The 24945-nt window shown below is 36.9% G+C and overlaps 1 protein-coding gene across 1 annotated transcript in view; it reads right to left on the bottom strand.

The window, feature by feature from the left end:
- Positions 1–24268, bottom strand: part of LOC137020785 (echinoderm microtubule-associated protein-like 4) — a 121748-nt gene extending 97480 nt beyond the window's left edge. Inside the window, exon 1 of the mRNA XM_067386811.1 lies at positions 23933–24268. Within this exon, the coding sequence (XP_067242912.1) occupies positions 23933–23957 (25 nt within the window). The 5' untranslated portion in view covers positions 23958–24268. The remainder of the gene's footprint in view (positions 1–23932) is intronic.
- Positions 24269–24945: the final 677 nt, after the last annotated feature.

Raw genomic sequence — 24945 nt, 5'->3', positions numbered from 1 at the left:
TGATCATTGTTAGTTTTACATCAGGTCCATTAAAGGGTTAGTTCACCCAAAATTGATTCATTTATTACTCACCCTCATGACGTTCCACAACCGTAAAACCTTTGTTAATCTTCGGAATGCAAATTAAGGTCTTTTTGTTGAAATCTGATGGCTCAGTGAGGCCTCCATAGGGAGCAATGACATTTCCTCTCTCAAGATCCATAAAGGTACTAAAAACATATTTAAATCAGGTCATGTGAGTACAGTGGTTCAATATTAATATTATAAAGCGACGAGAATATTTTTGGAGTGCCAAAAAAACAAAATAAAGACTTATTTCGTGATGGCCGATTTCAAAACACTGCTTCAGGAAGCTTCGGAGCATATATAAAAGTTACGTGTATAAAAGTTACACTGATTTTTATACTGGTCAGTTACAAAAAGAATTGACAATTAAGCTTCTATCATTTTATCAACTCCATGTCATCATATCTTCATTGGAAAGCGTGTGTCTCTTCTTTGCTGCCATCTTGTTACTCTTAACTAGGTTAAGACACCTCTACAGCTCTCTTAAATAATTTAGGAGCTAAGACCTAGTCTTGACACTTAGGAAAATTTATGAATCACAATTATTATTAATTCTAAGAATAAGAGATCATTCTTAGAATTTTGACACACTTAAGACTAAAATTATACTCTGAGTGGCTTTATACATAGGGGCCCAGATTAAAATATAAAAATGTTTAGGTTTGAAAATAAATAGCCGTCTTTAAGTACTAAGTATTTGGTGCTGTGATGAACAACAATGCAAATACAAAAAAATAAAAATAAAATAAATGGCACTACGGCTGTTTGAAACATTTTAAAAACTTCACTAGCGCACTTGCTTTGTTTGTTGGGTTTCCAGGGTAACCGCTGCATTTCTGCTGTTCCATCAGCACCCTCTGCTGTCAGAGCGTGAATGTGCACTTTTATTCAGCGCGTCTCCTTCACTCGTTCCGCCATGTGCTTCTTATGCACGCGTTGTGCATTTTATACGGTTGATGTGGAAAGTATTCTTAAATGCATTATACAAATTGTGATAATTAATAATAAATTATTATTTACGGTATTGTGAAGTGCCTACGATAACAATATCGTGCATATTCATTACCGCGATATATCGCATCACCGAATATCGGCACATGTCTACTAGGCATTAGCATATGCTCTAGTGAGTCTTGTTTTGTGTGAATGAGAGGGGATTAGGATGAATGTAAACAGTGTGACACGACCATGCATTCCATGCAAATCAACGTATTTTCATCATTCCAGACCTAACAGCAAGAACCTTAATGATCATATAGCAACACCCTGGTAACGGCCTACAACAAAGGTCAGTATGAATCCAATCTGCTCAAAAGGTGTGGTCAAATGTTTGCATGCAAAGTCCGGTCATTTCAACAGGAATCCATCAGGTATTTAGCATGAGGGCGAAAATTTCCCTACACAGACTTCATAATGGGTTCAAGTTGGTCACATGGAGTCACTGCATTGTCCAATAGAAAGCTGCTTGGTTTAAAAGTAACTTCTGAGTGAGCTGTGCATGATGCATCACTACACTTTTGACAATGGATCTTTTTGCCTGCAAAATTTCGCTAATGTGACCGCAGCTTAAAATGTATAATTTGAATCTTTGCTCATGCCCAGTCAAACTTATATGAATAAATTGTCATCGGAGAGCTGCACGATGTCCTCCGTGTCGATCTGTGCGTGTCAAGTTGAGACGTTAAAGCCAACTTGAGGACTGAAATCAAAGGAAGCACGTAGGCTGAGTGCTGCAGGGCTGCTGGAGAATTTAACCTGCAAACCTGACACTTACTGACAAGCTGACACTCGTCTGACTGAAGAACTGCTGTCAGTAATTTCTCTCTCGGTCTCTGCCAATTCTCCTTTTCTTTTTTTCCAGATGGTATCTCGGATTTAATCCTTTTACTATCTGTGAGAAGAATGTCTTTATATAACAAAGAGTTGGGAGATTCACAACGATTTGACCCATATCCAATACCTGTATTTACACACTTGGCGAAAACAACCCAAGGTAGACGTACTGACCCTGGAAAAGCTTAGAAAAATGGCATGATTTGCAATGGACGCAAACTAAATGAACCTTTTGCTTTCCACATCATCTTTAAAAGGTCAGTAAACCATTGGGTAGGGCTTCGTCCTCTATTGTGCCATTGAAAAGAGTCATGTAATTGCGGTTGGCGTCCACCGGAGTTGACGCAATTCGCCGCCGTCGCTTTTTCAATGACTTACGACTTGCATTGCATTCATTGGTTAAATATTTGCAAAACCCACAGACAGACATAAAGGGTGACCAATGGTAATAATTTATGAAAAAAAAAAAAAAAAAGACGAAATATGGAGATATGAGGTTTCTGCCTGACAGCATTAATACCAACACTGTAATAATATAAAGTGGGATGAAAATCGGCAAAGTTACATTGTAACTATTTATTTTCACCCTTTAAACAATTTCTTAAATATTGAGCATTAGAACATAGTCAGTTTTATCCATAATCGCACAGCGCCGTTTGGCCGAAGAGAGTAGCAGTTTAGATTCAAACAACGAAACCTCAGAACTACTGGTTTCTATTGCTATCTGTCTTGTTTCTGATTTTCTTTTTCCATGTTTCCATATCTCTTCACATATTTATTCTGTTTTTACATCTGTTTCTCCTCTTTCACTCACTTTCTCTCTCTGTTGCCACTTAGCTCGAAGTGCTTACGCAAGCTTTCAAATTTATTCAAGCAAGATCAAAATGAAATGTTAGGGGAAGTACATGCACTCAAACCCCAGTGTGGTACTTACAGGAATTAATGGGCACTGGGGTGAAACGCTTCCAAAAGAAAAACTGAACCAGAGTCGGTCACAACAGATCTGTAACAGACCCGTGTTCGCAGATCACAGGAGATGTACGTTCACCACAATAACAGTAATTACTGTTTATCCTATACAAGCACAGCACTGAAACGTCTGCTTCCAAATGCCTAATTACGAGTCATTCGGATTATTTAAAACAAAAAACCCTTAAGAGGGAAACTGTAGATACTAATGATGAACTGTATCCCAGGTGCATGTGATGCTGAACACTCATGCTGTTTACTAGATGCCAGGTGCACTATAAGCATTTTTTGTGTGCTTGTTTCACAGCTGATACAACAGTGGATCTGGGCCCAGTTGTTCAAAAGCAAAGACAGGATTTCGGATATCGGATTGGATCACAAAATCCAATCTTGGTTTTGATCTGGATGAAATTGCCTTATAACTTTTTAGTAGGATTATGATACCTTTGATCTAAAAAAAACAAAAAAAACACTATCCTGATCCCAGCAGAAAGGTGGATTTCAGGAACAAAAATTTAATAAAACTTCAAAAGTTTTGAACATTTATATCATGTAATATATACACACACATTTATATTTTGATTTTGCTCTTAATTAGTTTAACTGTTAAAATAATAAATTAGAAGTAGACATTAGGCAAAAAACAAAACAAAAAACAATATATTAAATTAAGTGTTTTTTTAGGGCTGCACAACAATTAAATCGCAATTAATCATTTGCAAAATAAAAGTCTGTGTTTACGTAATAAATGTGTGTGTTCTGTGTATAATAATTATGTATATATAAATACACACACATACATGTATAAATTTAAGAAATATATGCATGTATAAATAAATATATATATATTTAAATATATTTTATATAATATATAAAAATAAATATTTTATATATAAATATAACATTTTTCTTAAATATACACATGTATGTGTGTGTATTTATATATACATAATTATTATACACAGAACACACACATTTATTACATAAACACAGACTTTTATTTTGCAAACGATTAATCGCGATTCTTTCTCTTCATATCAAAGCAATTAAAGTGACCCAAACGGACTCTTCTAGGTAGTAACATTGTGAAATGTAAACCCATTCAGAGCACTGGTAATCCAGATTTGGTCATCTGAAAAAGTGTGTATCTGGATCAGGGTGATCCAAATTCTATTTTATTTTGAAAAACTGGAATAAAATTAAGGTGAATTACCTGATCCTGGATAGTAAAACACAGGCTTTCCAAATCTAGATAATTCTGATTCAGGTTAAACTTTGAACAACTGGCCCCTGGATGTTATAATGACACCTCACGAATGGGGCATCACAAAAAAGCTGTTGTTTTCAGTTTCTGCCATTGCAGAAAAACTATTCAAAAGGCATATTTGTTGAGTAATCTATCCCAAGAACCTCTTTTAGATGACAGAAGTCAGTGAGTTCAACCGAAGAAAAAATGAGCCCAGTTCTCACTACATTCACATTGTAAATAGACTTAAAAATGGAACAGCTCTCATTTTGGTCTACTTTAATTATATAAATCACAATATAATACTGTATTATGTTTAAATGTATGTTATTGAAAATGTTCAACAATAAATGAGTAAATGTTTATGTTGTAATTACTTTGTTTCCACATTAGAGCAAGAGTACACTGGAGTTCAAATGTTTGCTGTTGGTAAACTTTTTGTCTCTTAATATCTTCTGCTCACCAAAGCTGCATTTATTTGATAGAAAATAATACAGTAAAATATTATTACAATATAAAATAACTGTTTTCTATTTGAATACATTGTAAACTGTAATTTATTCCTATGATGGCAAAGCTGAATTTTCAGCATCATTACTCCAGTCATCAGTGTCACATGATCCTTCACAAATCATAATATGATGATTTGCTGCACAAGAAACATTTATTATTATCAATTTTAAAAACAATTCATATTTCTTCGGTTTATCAGGGTTATTTGACAAACAGAAAGTTCAAAAGAACAGCTTTTATTTGAAATGATTTGAAAACTTTTGTGATAATGTTGAAGAGTTTTGACCAATTCAATGCATCTTTGCTGATAAAAAAAAAAAAAAAAAAAATCTTACTCACGCTTTAGATTAGGATCCAATTCTCACTATTAACTATGACTTTCACCTCAATAAACTCCTAATTACTGCTTATTAATAGTTAGTTAGGTAGTTGTTAAGTTTAGGTTTTAGGTAGGATTAAGTAGATGTAGAATATGATCATGCAGAATAAGGCATTAATATGTGCTTTATATGTACTAATAAACAGTCAATATCCTAGTAATATCCATAATAAGCAACTAGTTAACTGAACCCTAAACCATGTTATGTTTAATGAACACAAAGAAAAGAATTAAAAAAGAAAATACACACTCAATTCCCTCCACAACCTCAAATCCAGTTCTCTAAAATGGCTGCAGCGCCCCCTGTCTGCGACTCGCACAAACTATGCAAATACTATGTGAGCACCTACTACTGCTGTGCACCTGATCAACAAGGAAATCCTTTTACCAGCCATGTTTGAGCTGGATGCTGTGGAAAACTACCAGAGAAAGTTGGACGGACTGCAGTGGCCTCCCTTAAAATATCCACTTCTCCTGAGTGAAAATGCAGAGTCATCACTCCATCCTGCTGCACTGCGGAGAAGGAATGAGGCCATCGCTCTGTGCCACCTGGCTGCCGGACAGACACATGTTTATGCGAAGCATCAAATCTGCAGTGTCACCGTTTGTGAATGTAAAAGGTCTGCAAAGTTTAAAAGATCAAAGTGCAGATAAATGAAATTTTTGTCTCCCAAAAGAAAGAAGCGATTCTGAACTGCCGAAATGAGTCGTCAGTAATTCCAGTCTCACTTCCTGCTGAACCTACATAGATTTGTAGCAAATTTGCATAATGCCATCCTACGGTCTTTATTAGCCACCCACGAACAATGGCTCAAACACTGTAGTTGTAGCTGAGACTGGAAGAGTTTGGTTCGTGTTGTTTAAGTCGAGATGCTGTTTTCTGCACTGCAAAATCAAATCCACTTTGCTGCACTTCAAAAGGATGAGGAATTGATACAGCAAAACTGACGCCATCGTTACTGTTCGTATCACTGCGTACCAAGTGCTGAGGAAGATCCGGAGCTGAAATGCAGATATGGTAATGGGTGTTGGTTTCCGACACACGCTGTAAGCAGTCGATCAATCAGAGCAGAGAAGACTCTCAGAAAGGGGGAAAAGAGCTGATGTGCAATGTATATTAAGAGAAAACTTTTTTACCTTGGATGCATGTAAACCTATTGTAGGAGACCTTAAAAACAAAGTTAAGAACCTTTAAAACAGCACATTAGGGGCACTTTGATGTTTCTTTCATCAAATCAGTTTTTTGTGGTTTAAATCACACAAGTCGACTTTGTTTAGCTTAATTGTGCAGTTCTATGTTGTGCGTGTTTGCAGAGGCAGCTGTACTCAGTATTTTGTGTGCGCATCCGTTTCTGTGCGTAGGTGAGTGATTGTGGCCAGCGTGTGGTAAAGGTTAGCATTTCTGGAGAATAGCGTGAGGGCAGAAATTGACAGGCACTGCGCATTCATGATTTATAGCTGACAAAATGGCTAAAAATAAGTAGCACAACATGGCAGAGAGGGACTGTACCTGTCAGCATGTCACGCAAGAAAACTTACCTCACTTTAAATACAGTACATTTCCTTCCTAATTTTTTTAAAAGGATTAGTTCACTTTAAATGAAAATTACCCCAAGCTTTACTCACCCTCCAGCCATCCTAGGTGTATATAACTTTCTTCTTTCAGACAAATACAATCAGAGTTATATTAATAAACACCCTGATGCTCCGAAGCTTTATAATGACAGTGAATGGAAACCACTTGTGTGAAACTCAAGAAAGTGCATCCATCTATGGAGACAAATTAATGCCTTAAAGTTTTGCACAAAAATAAAGTTTTGCAAAACACACAAAAAAGAATTGAGCAATAAAAAAATGTTTTGCAAACAAAAATGAAGAATTGCAAAGGAAAAATAAAGTATTGAGCGGAAATAAAATAAAATAAAAATATAATCAATTAAAAAAATCAATGAGAGCTGTAATCCTATTTTATCTTTGCCAAATATTTTTCATGCTCAAACCTACTAAATCATTTGCAACGCTCATTTTATTCTGCGTTTCAGTCAAGCGTGCGCTCACGATACCGGTTTTACTTTGCGCTGCACTTTTCTGCGCGGATCTCTTTATGGCACTGGTTTGACGTGGGGGTGGAGTCAAGAAACGGGGGCACGCCCCCGCGAAACAGGTCATCGGCAGGAGACGCAGATCGGAACAGAACAGATCAAGCATAGAGACAGAGAGCATTAATTATATTATGAAAACCACGCCCACCGGGGGAAAAACAATCCAACCGTCTCCAGGCTGCCTTATTGTCTTAAAAAATAAGAACAATGCCTAAAAGCTGCTGTGTGACAAGGTGTACAACTAACAAGCTAAAAAACCCAGAAATAAATTTTTATAAGATCTCGACCCCAAAAAACGAATGTTTAAGGACACAAAAGTGGATACAGGCAGTGAGACAGAGCGCAACGAGTCACATTACTATAAGAAATGCATTGGAGGGGAACGTATTCGGCGACAACATATGCTAAACAAACCAACAAAAACAAACCATTCATTATTTTTAACCATGTCAATGAATTATTTCACCTGTCGCTGATTACGTTCCCCAATGCATTTCGCGGGGGCGTGCCCCCGTTTCTTGACTCCACCCCCACGTCAAACCAGTGCCATAAAGAGAACCGCGCAGAAAGTAGAGTGCAAAGGAAAACCAGTATCGTGAGCACACGCTTGACCGAAACGCAGAATAAAATTAGCGTTGCAAATGATTCAGTAGGTTTGAGCATGAAAAATGTGGCAAAGATAAAATAGGATTACAGCTGTCATTGATTTTTGTAATTGATTATATTTTTTATTTTTGCGCTACTTTATTTTATTTTGCAATTTATTATTTTTGTTTGCAAAACATGTTTTTATTGCTCAATTCTTTTTTTTTTTTTTTTTGCAAAACTTTATTTTTGTGCAAAACATTAAGGCATTAATTTGACTCCATATCCACCCATCATAAACGTACTCCACATGGCTCCAGGGGGTTAATAAAGTACACTACATTACGCCTTCCCTACTCAGCTTACTAAACAAACGTAACTGACGCAACGTGGTCTGGCAGAAGCTAGTTATTTCACTTTATAACGAGTTAAATATGGATATTTTTCTTACACAAACGCAATACTTTGCTTCAGAATGTGGAGTAAGTTGATTTTGAGCTTCAAACAGGTGGTTTCTGTGCACTGCCATTATAAATCTTCAGAGCATCAGGTTGATTATTAATATAACTCTGATTGTGTTCATCAAAAAGAAGAAAGTCATATACACCTACACAGCAAAATCCCCAGAGTTAAATCAACTCTGCTCAGAGAACATATGGCCCCTCTCTACACAGAGTTAAAATAATACTGAAGCAGAGTTAAAGCTATTGAGATAATATGCTGTTTGTGAAGTTGTTTAATCAGATCTTGAGAGATTTAATGTCTTTTATCTTATATCTTATACTATATAGAGAGGGACCAAATGTAGTCTGAGCAGAGTTGATTTAACTGTAGGACAGCTTGAGGGTGATCTTTACCACTGATCCTTTAAGGTCTCCTACAATAGATTTACATGCATCCAAGGTCTCACACAGCGTCTGAAATGGTTTGATAAAGGATTTGTTCTCTCTAAACCCCGCCTTTCTGAGAGCCAACTCTGTTGTGATTGGTCAGATGGCCCAGTCTGTTGTGACTGGTTCACCATGTCAGAAACAAAATGTCCGTTTGCATATCTGAATTTCAGCTCTAGATCTTTCTCAGCAGTTGATGACAAATGCACAAGTGACCAACTTGAACTAAGCTACATATCAGAATGTGTAACTCCTAATGTGGATGTGCTCTTCCCGTAACAACGCGCTGTACTGAAATTAACATTTTCATTTTCGGGTGAACGAACCCTTTAGTGAGGATTAGATACTTTAATATATTGATATATTTGTGTTTTTTTAATAAACTAATGTTACAGTCTTCTGGTGTACACACACACAATGAGAAGAGGGTGACTGATCTATGAGCTATTGACTTTAGAAGGCAAGCTAATTGAAAAGAGCCTGTGAGCAGATAAGCCGGCACATCTATAGCAGCACATTTGATACTGATCCAGCTCCCGCTGAGCGCACACCTGTCTTCTGCGACACACAGACTCTGAGTATGTGTGTGTATGCGTAGATGGTTTTGTAGAGACAAACAACACTGTAAACAACTGTAACTTTTGAAGCACTACTTGCCAAACTGGCTGTTTATCCTAACACACGTTTCAGTATGCCTCATGGTTTATGGACCATTTATAGAGCCATAACCACATCACACATGATCCAGATGGTTTTCTTCATGACCATGTGTATCTTGAACTCAATATGTCAGTCTAAAAACTTTGACTAGGTTCCATGAGTGGAGAAAGGGACTAAAGTGAGCCTGAAACCTCATCCAAGATCTGTGTCCAACCCAACCATTAACTTAATCCATCTCAAACCACTTCAGTCTACATGCTCTCCTACTGTACATGTGGATTTAACTCCACCCTGAGATTACAACCCCATCACACACACACACACACACACACTCGTGAGGGATGGCAGCACATCCTGATTAATCCTGATTAAGGTTACAGTACAGCCAACACAAAATCTGGCCCCTTCTGTTCATCAGCACTATCCTCCAGGAGAAGCCGAGATAAACAGATCTCAAATGAGTTGATTCGACTTGACTCAATTCTCAATTTCATGGCAGCTCATGGGGCTCCAGGGACTGGACTAATAAATCAGTCGAGCCTTGCCTGTTCAGTAGACTTTCTGTGCATGCACGACCTTACAGAAAAGGGTTGCGTGATATCTTAAATGTTCACAATGATTTTGATCATAATGATATAAAATTAAGCAACATAATAAATTTTGTGGATTTTAATGCGTTAAGATAAGTGTATTGAAGATCATATTTTATCTAAACTTCAGTAGCAAAAACAGAAACTCATATTTGTTAAGTTTGATTCATTTCTGTGAATCTGTTCAAAAACTGTTTTAATAACTGCATTTGCGAAAATTTGTGTCATCACTCAAAAATGTTTACAGAAATATAAGGCACTTTTCAGTAGTAAAAAAATATAAAAAAAAAATATGTTGCAAAAAGAAAATAATACTTTTATTCAGTAATTATACATTGAAATGATCAAAAATGAAAAAAAAAAAATCTAATAAATGCTGTTCTTTTTAACTTTCGATTTATCAGAGAATCCTGAAGAGAACAAAAATCACGGTTTCCACAAAAATTCGAATTAGCACAACTGTTTTCAGCATTGATAATAATCAGAAATGTTTCTTGAGCAGCAAATCATCATATTAGAATGATTTCTGAAGGATCATGTGACACTGAAGACTGGAGTAATGATGCTGAAAATTCAGCTTTGATCACAGGAATAAATTACTTTGTACAATATATTATAAATAGTAAGAATGTAATAATATTACAGTTTTTACTGTATTTTTGATCAAATAAATGCAGCCTTGTGAGCAGATGAAACAAGATATTTTTCATCCATTTTCCTCAATATTCAATATATAATCAAGATAATATATGAAGCTATATTGCCCAGCTGGAAAATGTTGCAATACTGCACATCATTCAACTCACTTATCTGCAGATAAGTGAGGCTGTTGTTGACTAACCAACCATACTACTTCCTGTTTTCACTGGAGAACCCTAGATGAAATTCAGCAGAGTTTACAGGCAATTAACAGAAATGAAACAAACATGGATGACAGAGAGAAAAAAAAGAGATAGCGAGTGAGAGACGAAGTGGGCGTCTGGGAAAAGCTCTCCGTGTCTCCATCATCTGGACTCAACCAAGCGAGTGTCAAAAATCAAAGACTCTAACCCTGACCTATAGTGTTGTTTACATACGGCTGCCAGACAAACACACAGTCTTTCTCATGAATCCATATCGCAATGGCTTACGAAAACCGAATGATTTTACTACTTCAAAAGATTGTGACATTTTTTTAAGTCAACACAAACAGCAGAGAATAGACTGGACACATGATACTTACGTGTGACATTATTAATGTTATTAGGCGCAATAAGTAAAGTACTCTCGCGCACAGAAAGCTGCCTCGAAGACAGCACATGATCCAAATTTCAGTTCTCCTCCATAGCTTATATGGCCAAATATACACAAAATGATGTCAAAATGTCCATCTTGGTGAGTATACACAGTCAGTTATGTCTTAAAGGTACAATTTGTGATATTTTTTTCCGCTAGAGGTCGCTAGAAGCCTATTCAAAACAAAGGCGTAGTTTGATGACGCCAAGTTTTAGAGCGGAAACTTGGGACATGTGGTCTCCATCTCAACGGACGGTGCAAAAGAATAGGGATTGGAGTCTGGAAGAACTCATGTTCGTGGATGCGATTACTAACGTTACTGTAGTATGAAGCAGAGCAGGACCGAGTGTTGCGGGAGCTGAACGAGGATCTGGAGCGATTGATCAACACACGCCTCACGAGCAGCGGAACTTTTATTATGACACAGTCGCCGGCGCCGCTTCCGCTTTTCCGGTCATGAGTTTACGGGAGCTGTCCTTGTCGACAGAACCAGCGGCAGATGGTAAACAGTAATTATGTTCCATAAATAAGTAACACAATCCACCATAAAACGTGCAAGAAGTAAATAAGGAACTGCTTGAAGCAAGCTAGTGGTTTGTTGTACGCTAGACACTACTTCCGCATTTGTCCACGGCACTGTTGTCATGTGGTTTCCACGTCAGTAAAGGTGGTAACAAAGGTAACTGACGTCATTGACAGGCGACTGCACTGCCCCGTGTCACTGTTTAGAATGGGAATTTTCTCATGATTTACAAGTAGTTGAAAACATTAGAGATATTGTTAGTAATCAGCTGGACAAAATATATAACACTAGCCTAGTGGTTTTTGGATATTTTACTGCAAAAATTTTACATATTGTACCTTTAAGTGGATTAAACAGCTGAGAAAGAAAGCACACGCGTAACAATATATTGGATCCGTGCAGCTCTTAAAGTGACAGCAGCCTAATAAACCCGCTTCTGTCTGAGTGCTTGATGTCGATCAAACAACAAAAGACAAAGAGAAAATCACTCACTCTTGACTGAATAACTTTTGTAGCTTTAATAAGAATCTGTGTATATTTAATTCATACAGTGAAGACTAAGCAGTGCTTTATTTTTACATTTGATTATTCCATTTCTGTTGTTAAATAAACCTAATGTAGGCCTAACTGAAACCCTGAACCCTGTGGTTTACACTTACGTTAAAATGACACTTACTTTTTGCACTGCTGTGCTCTTTTTTAGAAGTTGTAGGGATGCTTTATTCTCTTAAAAAAATAGAATGTGAAACATGTACAGTATGCTGGTTATGTCATTTTCAGTTTTTAAATAGTTAAATATAAATTTTATTTATTTTACACACTTAAAGCATTAACATATCCCATATCGAATATCACATTATTTAAGGAGTTATCCCATTTTTCTTCAATATCTTGCAGCCCTACTGCCAAGCAATTTAGTTTACTCACCAAGGGCCGCTTTTGCTCACGTTTGGCTCTTGGGGAGTGTTTTGGATGCAGTGTGCAGCACAAAATAAGAGACGTGCATCAATTCTGGAATCTGTGGACATCAGCATCAGCAGCTCTGCAATTCATCAGGCTTCATCCATCCGTCCTCTCCACTCTCACACACACACACACATTTCTCCTCTCACTCCAGCTGAAATCTCAACCATTGTTACGAGGGAAGAAGGGAATGAGGAATGCATAAAGTTGGGAGGCAACATTCCACCATCTGGAAGCATTCGGGCACACGTGCGTCCCTTTCCGGATCTCTCCCTCCCTTCGCTCTGTCTGTCTGTCTGTCTGTCTCCAGCTTTTTTTCTTTCAAAGAAGGAATTTTGTAATCTGATTCTCAGCTAGTCTTTCCAAGTGCAACTCAGCAAACACACGCTTTGACGTTAAAAAATGCCATGTGCAATCACAAACGCACAAAACCACATCACAGGTCATTTAGAGTCAAAACAATCAGACACTTCCAAAAGAAACTCTCGCATAAAACCCAGTATGACACACTGCAAATGAACCGTGAGAGCTGCTGGAGACCTGTTCATCCCAAACCAACACAAGTCAGGGTTTTCAGCAATGATGTGGTTTTCACATCTCATTACTGCTTTCACAGAGGTTGCACTGTGTTTATTTGGTGGCATTAAAATGTATTTGCATCTGACACTTTTGGTGTTTTCACAAACACTGAGAAAAAAAATAGCGCACAGATTCAGAAACCTAAATCAGCGCACTGATGCACCCAGCTCCAAAAAATAAATCAACGCTCATTTAGAAGATGCTTTTGAACAAAGACATTGCAGTGTCCTTTTTTTGGATATGCAATTTTATCGCTGCAGGTCTCTGTGCATAGTGGACGTTCTTAGGGCCCTAATCGTATGGTCTGAAGCGCATGGCGCAGGTGCACTTAGGGCGTGTCTGAATCATCTTTTGCTAGTTTAACGACGGATAAAATAGTCGGTGTGCCAGGCACATGGTCCAAAAGGGTGGTACTTAGTCTCTTAATGAGTCATGGGTGTGTTTTGGGCGTAACGTGCAATAAACCAATCAGAGCCTCATCTCCCATTCCCTTTAAAAGCCAGGTGCGCTTGCAACAATGCGCCTGAACACACCTCATTTTCAGACCAGCACTCCCATGGGTGAACAGATGGGTGCGAGTGCATTTGCTATTTAAACAACGTGGCACTGGACGTGACAATGATAACTGCGTCGGGCTGAAACTAGCAAAAAACACTTGCGCAGCGCCTGGCGCCACAAAAATGGTCAAATTTCCCTTTGTTAGCATTAATTTAGCAAGTTAACAGCTTGGCCTACTAGCTTAGCACATCGCCAACTGATTTTAACTGGTTATTTGAATAAATTCAACTATTGTTTTGTCTTGTGAACTAAACATCTTTTATGTAAAATATCTTACTCAGGACAGTACTAAACAAAAAATAACATGCATTTTTTATTATCCCTCTTATTTTATTAAAATAATTCTCATTTTCACAGATTCTGCAAGGGGTTCACATACTTTTTCATTCCACTGTAGAAAATGATTCGCTACAACAAGATATGATAACTGAAGATGAAGATGGGGGATTCTGTGACGGTAGAATTTTTGGATAATAAGATGTGATTTTAAAAATTTTCACAAACATTCTGGAGAGGAAAGCATTGCTAACGTATCATATTACAAACAAATGAACAATTATGGGGTCATTAACACAGAAAGCATTTTTGTGCGGTAGTGAATGAAAATAAACTAAGGTTTAAAGATGTTTTTTTTTTAAAGTTGAACATTTAACTTGAGCATCGTGTGAGATGTGCAAAGGTCAAACACGTCCATCTAGTGCATGTTTACATAGAAAAACAATGGAAAAGCAGCGCAGAGGAATGCGAAACTGTAAATAAATGAATCAAACAATTGGACATATCCTGACATATTGACATATATATTATGTAGTTTTAAGTTTGTATAAAAACTGTTACATCACTGGACTAACCTATGCTGCATCACACTAAATCACCAACTCAGCTGTAAGTGTGAACTCCTCTGTGGAAAATGTAATGATACCAGTCTTTCTACAGTACCAGTGCAAAATAGAGTCAATTCGGTACCCATTGAACACTGCAGCCAATCACAGACATGTTTGTTGAGCATGTGGACGTAATAGCCAAATCAGAGGCATTTAAGTTAGTCAGAATCTGCTCAGTATGCCAGAGTTTTTTCAGCGTAAGCTTCTGCACGCTTGTGAATCATTCTGTTATAAGCAACAAAGTATAAAGACGACATAAATATGAGATTCCCTGTGCAGTTTTATTCAGTCAGTGAGTCTGCGCTGTGGCTGAACTGAAGAGATCTCAGCTTCACTGATTATAAAGGGAGTATTCTTTGCTTGCTTTCTGTATATAACGCATTCATAATTTAAATGAAAGCTTTATTTTTCATGCTGCCAAGTACAAGCTGCAAAGTGACAACCATATTCAAATGGACTCAATCTGAAATTGCGATGTTTGACATCGTGATTACCATAGATCTGTGCATGAAGTGCACGTGTAAGTACAACAGACCTGCCACTTGTTCTGTACTTGTACATTTTTCATTTTATTACTAACTTTTCATTTGATCTTTTTTAATGAAATGTTTACTTAATGGAACAATATTTAAACGCTACATAATAGCATTAATAATGAACTAATATTGTTTATTTAATATTTTTATTTTCAAAGAGTTAAATAAAAAAAACTATTAAAATAAAATAGTTTTTGCTCTGGTACTGAAAATGGTAAAGACAACCGTGAAATTTTACTGGTATTGGTATGACTACTGGAATTTTGGTATTGTGACAGCACTAGCTTGCTCAAATCTGTAACTACCTTTTATCCACTCTGAACCAGCCTGGTACAGTGGTGTGAAAAGCTGAATAACCCACACGCGGCCCCTGGGATTGAGCAATGGAGGTGGGGAATGCACCTGGCGACGGGAGGAGCGGGGGCGGCTGCTATTTTTATGTTGAGTTTGACAGTTGGGCAGCTAATTGGGTGCAGATCAAAAACTGACGCCATCTCTGCACAGTGAACGCTTGAAGATGCATGCAGGCCTTGAGCTAGACCCTACACCTCCATCAGGCGCACTGCTTCAGTGTCTTCTACACATCACTACAACACATGCACATGCCTTAAAAGGCAGCACACCACTCACAGGCCAACCTACTGACCTACACTTGGAGGAGCACATAACTCATGAGGCAAAGACGCTCTACAGCACTGACTCTGGTCTGGTGGGTCGCGACCCAAAATTGGGATGCAGGTCTGTTCTAAATACAATGAAAAATGCAAAAAATAAACTATATGCATAGTTAACATAATCCTTAAAACTGCAGTCTGTGATTTTTCCTCTTTGTCGGCATCTCTGTTTGAAACCTGCAATTGCAGTCATATGCGGAACAGTTATCTGTACGTGCGTTGTGCCTCGGCACGGCTCATCAGCGCTGATGAATCTAATGCTTGCTGTCAGTCACCGCACCGGTGTGGATACTGTACTTCAGAATCACAGATTCTACGTCTTGAAAGTATGACCAATATAAGAATTTTCACTGGAAAATATCAGCTGAACAAGTAAGTAACATGTCTGCCACTTTTGTTGAGGAAAAAAGCATTAGGCCTACAATATAAATTGGGCTGCCAATGATGATTAAATCTAAGGATCACTAATCTAAGGATCATGCCAATCCATGCAAATTATTATTACTGTTATACTTTGCTCTCAAATTGTTCATGTTAACAACATCAGCATTACTATGAATATGTGTATATAAGCGTTACCTGTAGATTTCAATTTCTGTAACCACTCAACAGTCCAAAGTCTTTTGCTTTTTGACAACGGGTGAATCTCCAGCTGTCACTGATGATTGGATATTTCTGGATTACAATCCGCCATCAAAATGATAAGTTTCATTATTTCAGCTGCTGTGAGAACAGGCTATAAATGATCCGCTACCTGCAGCATCCTCACGTGATAAAACCGATTAGCCTGGACTCCTTCCTTTCTGTTTACGGACGTGACGTAATGACAAAATGAGGAATTGCTGCATGCTCAAATTTCCCGCGGAAATCCACCATGTCACTCTTATTATAAAACATTACTACAATCTTACCGTTGTGAATCGAGACAAGATAATGAGATAGTTTTGAACACTGGCTGGTTATGTACTTGCTCAAAAATTTATTCATTTTTATTAATTAATTAATTTTCCAAAATTAATTTTCAAAAATTAATTTTGCATAATATTTAAGCAAAAAAAGTTACAGACTGCAGCTTTAAGTAGTTAGTATAGCAAAATAAATAGGCTAATCAACTTTTAAAACGTAGGAGAAATTTGTCCAACAAAAATTGGTTAGCCCACATAGTTTATATAAAAATAAAATGATATGAACAAAATATGAATGCATTTTAATGAGCCATTTTAAGGAGTTTTTCTTAGTTTTAAAATGTGTTGGTCTACATATAATCTGGAGCAAAACCAGTTCAGAGACACTGATCTAAAACACAAAACAGTGTAAATACATGGGTCAGTAACATCTATTCATTTACATTTTTGCATTTAGCAGACCCTAAACAAACTAATTTACAAATGAATTCATAAATACCCTAAAAAAAGCAATTACTTCATACACTGTCTTGAATACACCTCTTCTATGATGTTTTTAATTTCTGTGAAGAATTAGGCTACATTATTTTATTTTTTTCTTGATATCAAAAGAAAAAAAACTCAAGATACAAATTAATTATTGACAAAAACTTCAGCATTTTGGCATTGACATTTCTTATTTTTTAAAATGAGCTTCACTGTTAATTAAAAACATTTTAAAAACTTTTGCCTGCCAAATTGAAGCCATGTGTTGTACATGATATTTGTAAAATAAATAAATAAACAAATGTGAATTTAAGGTCTAAGGGAAATATGTTCATTTTTGGAGTCATTAAATTAAAAACTTTTTTTAAAATAGTTTATCAACTTTTGCAAAACCAACATTAATGTAATTTTTTTTTTTTTTTTTTCCTTTTCTTATGTCATTGACTCATATCACAGGTGTCATGAAAGGAAATCAGCTCTGCTTTCTATACATGCACAGATCTTTCAAATTTAGCTTTACAAGTTTTGCTTTTCTGTCGTCATAACCAAAACCACATTTTACTTTGTCGAAAACCACATTTAGATCTTCCAAGAACCAAACAGTTTCTGCACGTCATACTGAAGACTTTGAAAGAGGGGGTTTAATCTGTTCTGTTGCCATGTCTGACGCAGAGACGGAGGTGACAAGCGGACGAGCAGAAGGTGTACGCTTGGCTGATAGTGCGGTCTGTGTCAGACGGATGTGCCTGTGGTGCAAAACTATACTAGATCTGGTTTTATACACGCTTAGTGCACTTTGAGCATGAAACCTTCACCTTTGGCATTAGAAAAGCAGTTTCGGGGAAATCAAAGGCAGTCAAAAAGGGGGGGAAGGGGGCAAAACTACGTTTCATCTGATAACTCAATTGAGTATCATAAATTAAAATATAGACAATGTGGTTTGATAACAAGAAGATTAATATTCACCAATACTATTGATCTGACAGTACTGACACTACTGTATGAGAACTGAGCTGAGCTGGACGATGACATCACTGTTTTGTCCAGAGCTGACTTAAAGACCTGACTTAAAGATGACTTGGATTTGTACAGGGAAAAGAGCAAAAAAGAACTAGAAAACCTTAGGGCTGGATGGGGGGTTTTGCTGAAATAATGTAGGACATTGCGCACACACACACACACACACACACACACACACACACACACACACACACACACACACTGCAGTTCAGCAGCAGTCACATCCAAAATTTCAGACTGCAGGTACAGGTATATTATAAATTTTTCTATCATATACACCTACAGAAATGTCTGACACTTTTCTCGATGTCGCTTACTGGCCTGGTACTTTCTATCGCATCCCTGCCAGACACTGCGACATCACCACGGTAACTCAGAGTAGGACAAACTGAGTGCTCAATCCTCCTCCGAGTGTAACCAAGCAACAGAATCAAGTTATATAATCAGCACAGCATTTCATTGATCAGCTGTTATATGACTGTACACTCAAGCAGCTTCTCTCTCAAAGTCCCACACAGCCTCATAATGTTGCATTAAAACGAGATGCACCACAATCAGAAAACAATATTTTAAATAATAACTGGGTTATTTATCTTATTTTAAATATTTATCTATTTTTGCATGTTGTATTTCTGAGATTATTTATGTATTTATTTATGCATACCAATATATACATAATATATTTTATAAAAATGAAGTTCAACTTCAGCCATTTTAACTGTTAATTCAATGATGTAAAGTTAATAAAATACTACACAATTAGTTAATAACATGATTATATTTTTGATAAATCTGATCATATTAATTAAACAGGAAAAATGCTGATACTAAAATAGTTTACAAAATTAAATATTAAGTATTCAACAATTATATATATATATATATATATATATATATATATATATACACACAATACAGTCCAAAAGTTTGGAACCACTAAGATTTTTAATGTTTTTAAAAGAAGTTTCGTCTGCTCACCAAGGCTACATTTATTTAATTAAAAATACAGTAAAAACAGTAATATTGTGAAATATTTTTACAATTTAAAATAACTGTGTACTATTCAAATATATTTCACAAAGTAATTTATTCCTGTGATGCAAAGCTGAATTTTCAGCATCATTACTCCAGTCTTCAGTGTCACATGATCCTTCAGAAATCATTCTAATAAGCTGATTTGCTGCTCAATAAACATTTATGATTATTTTCAATGTTGAAAACAGTTGTGCACTTTTTTTTTCAGGATTCCGTGATGAATAGAAAGTTCAAAAGAACAGCATTTATCTGAAATACAAAGCTTCTGTAGCATTATACACTACCTTTCAAAAGTTTGGGGTCAGTAAGAATTTTTTTTTTTTTTTTTTTTTTTTTAAAGAAATGAAAGAAATGAATACTTTTATTCAGCAAGGATGCATTAAATCAATCAAAAGTGGCAGTAAAGACATTTATAATGTTACGAAAGATTAGATTTCAGATAAACACTTTTGAACTTTCTATTCATCAAATAATCCTGAAAAAAAATATTGTACACAAATATGTTGTACAATTGTACACATTAAATGTTTCTTGAGCAGCAGATCAGCATATTAGAATGATTTCTGAAGGATCATGTGACACTGAAGACTGGAGTAATGATGCTGAAAATTCAGCTTTGCATCACAGGAATAAATTACTTTGTCAAATATATTCAAATAGAAAACAGTTATTTTAAATTGTAATAATATTTCACAATATTACTGTTTTTACTGTATTTTTAATTAAATAAATGTAGCCTTGGTGAGCAGACGAAACTTCTTTTAAAAACATTAAAAATCTTAGTGGTTCCAAACTTTTGGACTGTATATATATAAAATATATATATATATATATATAATATATATATATATATATATATATATATATATATATATATATATATATATATATATATATATATATATATATAATATATTAAAATGCAAGTCTTAAAATACTAAAACAAATCTATCCAACAGAAAAGTCCTTGTAACATTTTATTACACAAATAGTTTGCTCTATACACAGGCAACTGGTTCATGGGGAGCAGTAAAGGGAGGTCATGTGATGTCATTCTCTCTGTTAGAGCACATTCAATCCATTATGCAATTAAACCTGTCCCCTGTAGCTATCTGAAAGACACCTTTACCTCCAGCAACCCATTTGACACGTCTGACAGACTACATCAACAGATCTGCACACTCACACACACCCCGAGTGAACCCTTCACAAAGGCAAGAAATTAATTCCTGCTGCCACTTGCACCTCTGGCATTGACTGTAATCTGACCAAATAATCTGCACTGACAACCGCTGAGCACCGAAGCCAGTGAACACCAACATCACACAGCCCACACTGCTGCTCTGTTAATGTTATTCTGGTGGATTGTCTGTTTTTCTATATAATATAGCTGTTCAACCACAACATCAATTTGTAAGGCAACCCAGCTATTTTTCCCTCGTGAATTTCCTGTGGGATTTTACAATTGTTCTTTTTGATTTCTCAGTAAATCAAGGTTTGGGGTTAATATTACTTTCATGTTTTGTTCTACAATATAAATGACCTACAGTAATCTGTAGTGACTGTTATTTGTAAAAAGTAAGTTGCTAACAAGTTGTTGCTTAAAGTCGGCATGAAATCAAAATTGACCCTATTTACTTGGTTAGTGCATATTGCTAGTCTTGTGGTGAACAATTAATCCGTGCAAGTTAATACACAGAAAAAATTTGTTTGTCGTGGTAATCTTTAGTCAAAATCTGAAAAGTTACTTCTGGCGTTCCTTCTCTGATGACGTCAGTTTGGCGGCTTGGGTTGAAAACGCTTAAACCACTCCCCTGCAACCGTTAGTCTGCTATGAGCGAGAGATGGAGAGGAGGAGCGCTAAAGTAAAAACCTATTCCGTTTCACTTGGAAATACGTCACAACACTGGAGAAAAGTCGTTTGCAACTTCCGGTTCACAGGGACTTCAAAGCTGCAGTCTGTAAGTTTTGCCTCTTTGTTGCCATCTCTGTTTGAGACCTGCAATTGCAGTTATTTGCAGAATTATCATTTTAACTCAGGCGATATATAAAAAAAATATCTCGATATTGTAAACATTTTTGCGATATTCCATACATATCTCGATATGTTTGCATTTACTTTTAAATAATAAAAACATGATTTTTTGTTGCCCTCATTAAAAAAAAACTATTTAGATTGAACAGCTATTGTTACGAAGTAAATACAAAATGTTTAGTGCAAATTTAAGCAGTTAAAAAAAATCAAGTTATCACTTTTTATTAAATGAACACATGTAAATGTAACTGAACTGAAGCATTGCAAAACAAGTACAGAAAGTGCATTTCACAAGTGGATTTCAGTTCCCAGCAGTCAATAAAATGAATAATAAGACTGATGTAGGGTTCTCAGGTTCGGCTCGTCCAGAGATCGGAAGTGGTCGCGAAGTGCGTTATCTGAGAAAGCTTCAGTGACAGCTGTTCACAAACTTTAAAATACGGTTTCGGGAGCGCATCCTGGGCAAAGTATTTACGACAAGGCAAATTGTATCAGGGGTCGATTGTCTTTAGCAGCCGTTTGAAGCCAGGTTTTTCCACGGTACTGACAGGTATCATATCTTTGGCTATGTGAAACGTGACCGCTAATGTAATTTCTTCCCACTTTTTACCATTTCTCACATATGGCACACCGCAAGAGGAGAATGAATAGACCAGATTTATTTGGAGTTTCACGCATTGCTCGTACTGCACAGGATGCTGCTTGAGGTGATGAAAGAGATTAGTGGTGCTACCACCCTTTGTAGCTATTATCTTGCACACCTTGACGGTATTTTGATTGGCATCTGTTATCTGAAAACCAAACCGCCCCCACATTACAGATTGTGGAGAGTAATTCATCATCCCCTCCCGGGTCTCTTTCCACATCTGTGTTGTTCGTCATCTCCATTTTGCTAATGTGTAAAAAAAAAAAAAAAAAAGACCCTCCCCCACCTCACGTGTCTTGTGCGGTAATATGTAACGTGACGTAATATTAAACGTTCAGTGCATTCTTTTGGGAAAGTATGCTTGAATTTGAAATATATTCGATTTTCACGATATTTTCACATTTTATATCATCGTCAAAATGACTGTGATATTATCACTAATATTTAATATATCGCCCGCCCCTACTTGGGTTGTGTATCGGCACGGCTCCTCAGCGCGGATGAATCTAATGTTTGTAGTCAGTCACCACATCGGTCTGGATGCTGTACTTCAGAATCAGATTGTAGTCTTGGAATTATGACCAAAATAAAAATTTTCACAGGAAAATGTCATCTGAACAAGTAACATGTCTGCCACTTTTGTTCTGACCAACTGAAGAAAAAAGCATTAGACCTACAATAAATTGCGCTGCCAATGATGATTAAATCTGACGATCACTTAGTTCGGATCACATCAAACCGTGCAAATTATTATTATTGTTATACTTTGTTCTCAAATTGTTAATGTTAACAACATCAGCATTGCGTGACTACATGTATTTAGTGTGTATTAGCGTTACCTGTAGATTTCACTTTCTGTATCCACTCAACAGTCCGAAGTATTTTGCTTTTGACTACGGGTGAATCTCCAGTTGTCACTGATGATTGTCATTTGAACCTTTCTGGATTACAATCCGTCATTAAAATGATATGTTTAATTATTGCAGCTGCTGTGAGAAAAGGCTATAAATGATGTAACATCCTCACATGATATAGCCTACTAGCTTGGACTCGTTCTTTATGTAAACAGACGTGACGTAATGACGAAAAGACGAACTGCAGCATGCTCGAATTTCCCACGAAAACCTACCAGAACCACCCGAATTATAAAACATTATTACAAGCTTACCGTTGTGAAAAGGTAAGGAGATAGTTTTGAACAACGGCTGGTTATGTACTTGCTCAAAAATTAATTTCAGATCATTTTTAACCAAAAAAGTTACGGACTGCAGCTTTAAGGTCTACAACAGTTTTCATCAAGCATGTAACTCACATCTTTGTGATAGTTGTAGTCCACCTTATTCAGCAACACTTTTTGTAGACAATTTCAGACTCACAGCCTATTAATACTTTTAAGAACTTTATAGTTTGAAATTCTCCTTAGAATGTTCGCCGATTATGTCACTTTAATATTTGTATATTGCTTGCAACTGGTCTCCGTCCTTGCATTTATTAGCAATTGCATTGTGATTGGCCTTGTCTTGCTTATTATATAGGCTACATAATCATAAACATCTTTGCAGCATTACACTGCAAAAGGCGCCACAAGCCAACTATGTGATACTATTTACACTGAACCAGAGCCTGGCTGTAAGTTTAACACTGTCATTTTGCTGCACTGCAAGTTATTTCCTTCAGGATATGCAAATCTGGTGTACAGCGTGAGCTGCAGTGTGTGATGTGTTGTATTCAGAGCATTTTCCAATGGCATGTCTCGGCAGGGGTTTAACAACGGAAATAAACACCAGGGTAAAGATATACGGCCATCGCGCGAATCGTGTCTTCTTGACACACTGTAGTGAAGGCAGTGTCAGAGGAGCGTGGCTACAGCTGACACGAGTGTACAGTGAGACAGAACACACACATTCCACACTTGCGTCTATATTCGCCATGTCTGCAGAAGGCGCATCTATTAATAGTCACCTAGACAAACACACTTACCTAAACTACCGGCGAAACCGTCCATTTCTCGGGTAAATATCCAGGGAGATATTCCTGGAGCGACTGGGGGAATTCGTCCTCTATTTGAGAAGAAAGACACGAGCTCGTGTAATGTCACGCGGGCTCCTCTGGTCTGGATGTGATCCGCTTAAATGCAAGAATAAAGGGACGACCGACTGACGGCTGATTCTCTGTCCGGATAACGCGGCGCTTTTCTGGGGCAGTCGATCACGGCGGCTCCCTGAGCTGCTCCACCACGATCGTTTACACCTCCGGCGGGGGAGGGAGTATAAGGAGCGCTGGCCTTTCGCGTTTCCGACTCCGCCTGCTTTGGCACGGCGAGCTTCCCTTCAGATGCAGAGCAGCTCTCGCAGAATGACTGGCCGAGCCCGACTGCGCCACTGTCTGACATTACAGAGCATCTAGTACTCAAGTGCACACTGCTATCCTCTACTTAGAGCGTAGAGCGTCAATGGTTTGTTTATGTATTTGTATATTTATTCTTTGCTTGTCCTTTAAAGGTGCCATCGAATTGAAAATTGAATTTACCTCGGCAGAGTTGAATAACAAGAGTTCAGTACATGGAAATGACATACAGTGAGTCTCAAACTCCATTGTTTCCTCCTTCTTATATAAATCTCATTTGTTTAAAAGACCTCCGAAGAACAGGCGAATCTCAACATAACACTAACTGTTACGTAACAGTCGGGATCATTAATATGTATGCCCCCAATATTTGCATATGCCAGCTCATGTTCAAGGCATTACACAAGGGCAGCCAGTATTAACGTCTGGATCTGTGCACAGCTGAATCATCAGACTAGGTAAGCAAGCAAGAACAATAGCGAAAAATGGCAGATGGAGCAATAATAACTGACATGATCCATGATATCATGACATTTTTAGTGATATTTGTAAATTGTCTTTCTAAATTTTTCGTTAGCACGTTGCTAATGTACTGTTAAATGTGGTTAAAGTTACCATCGTTTCTTACTGTATTCACGGAGACAAGA

This window comes from Chanodichthys erythropterus, chromosome 5, assembly GCF_024489055.1.
Source record: "Chanodichthys erythropterus isolate Z2021 chromosome 5, ASM2448905v1, whole genome shotgun sequence".
Lineage (NCBI taxonomy): Eukaryota > Metazoa > Chordata > Actinopteri > Cypriniformes > Xenocyprididae > Chanodichthys > Chanodichthys erythropterus.
The sequence above is the reverse complement of the archived record's forward strand: the minus strand, read 5'-3'. Positions and strand labels throughout refer to the sequence as shown.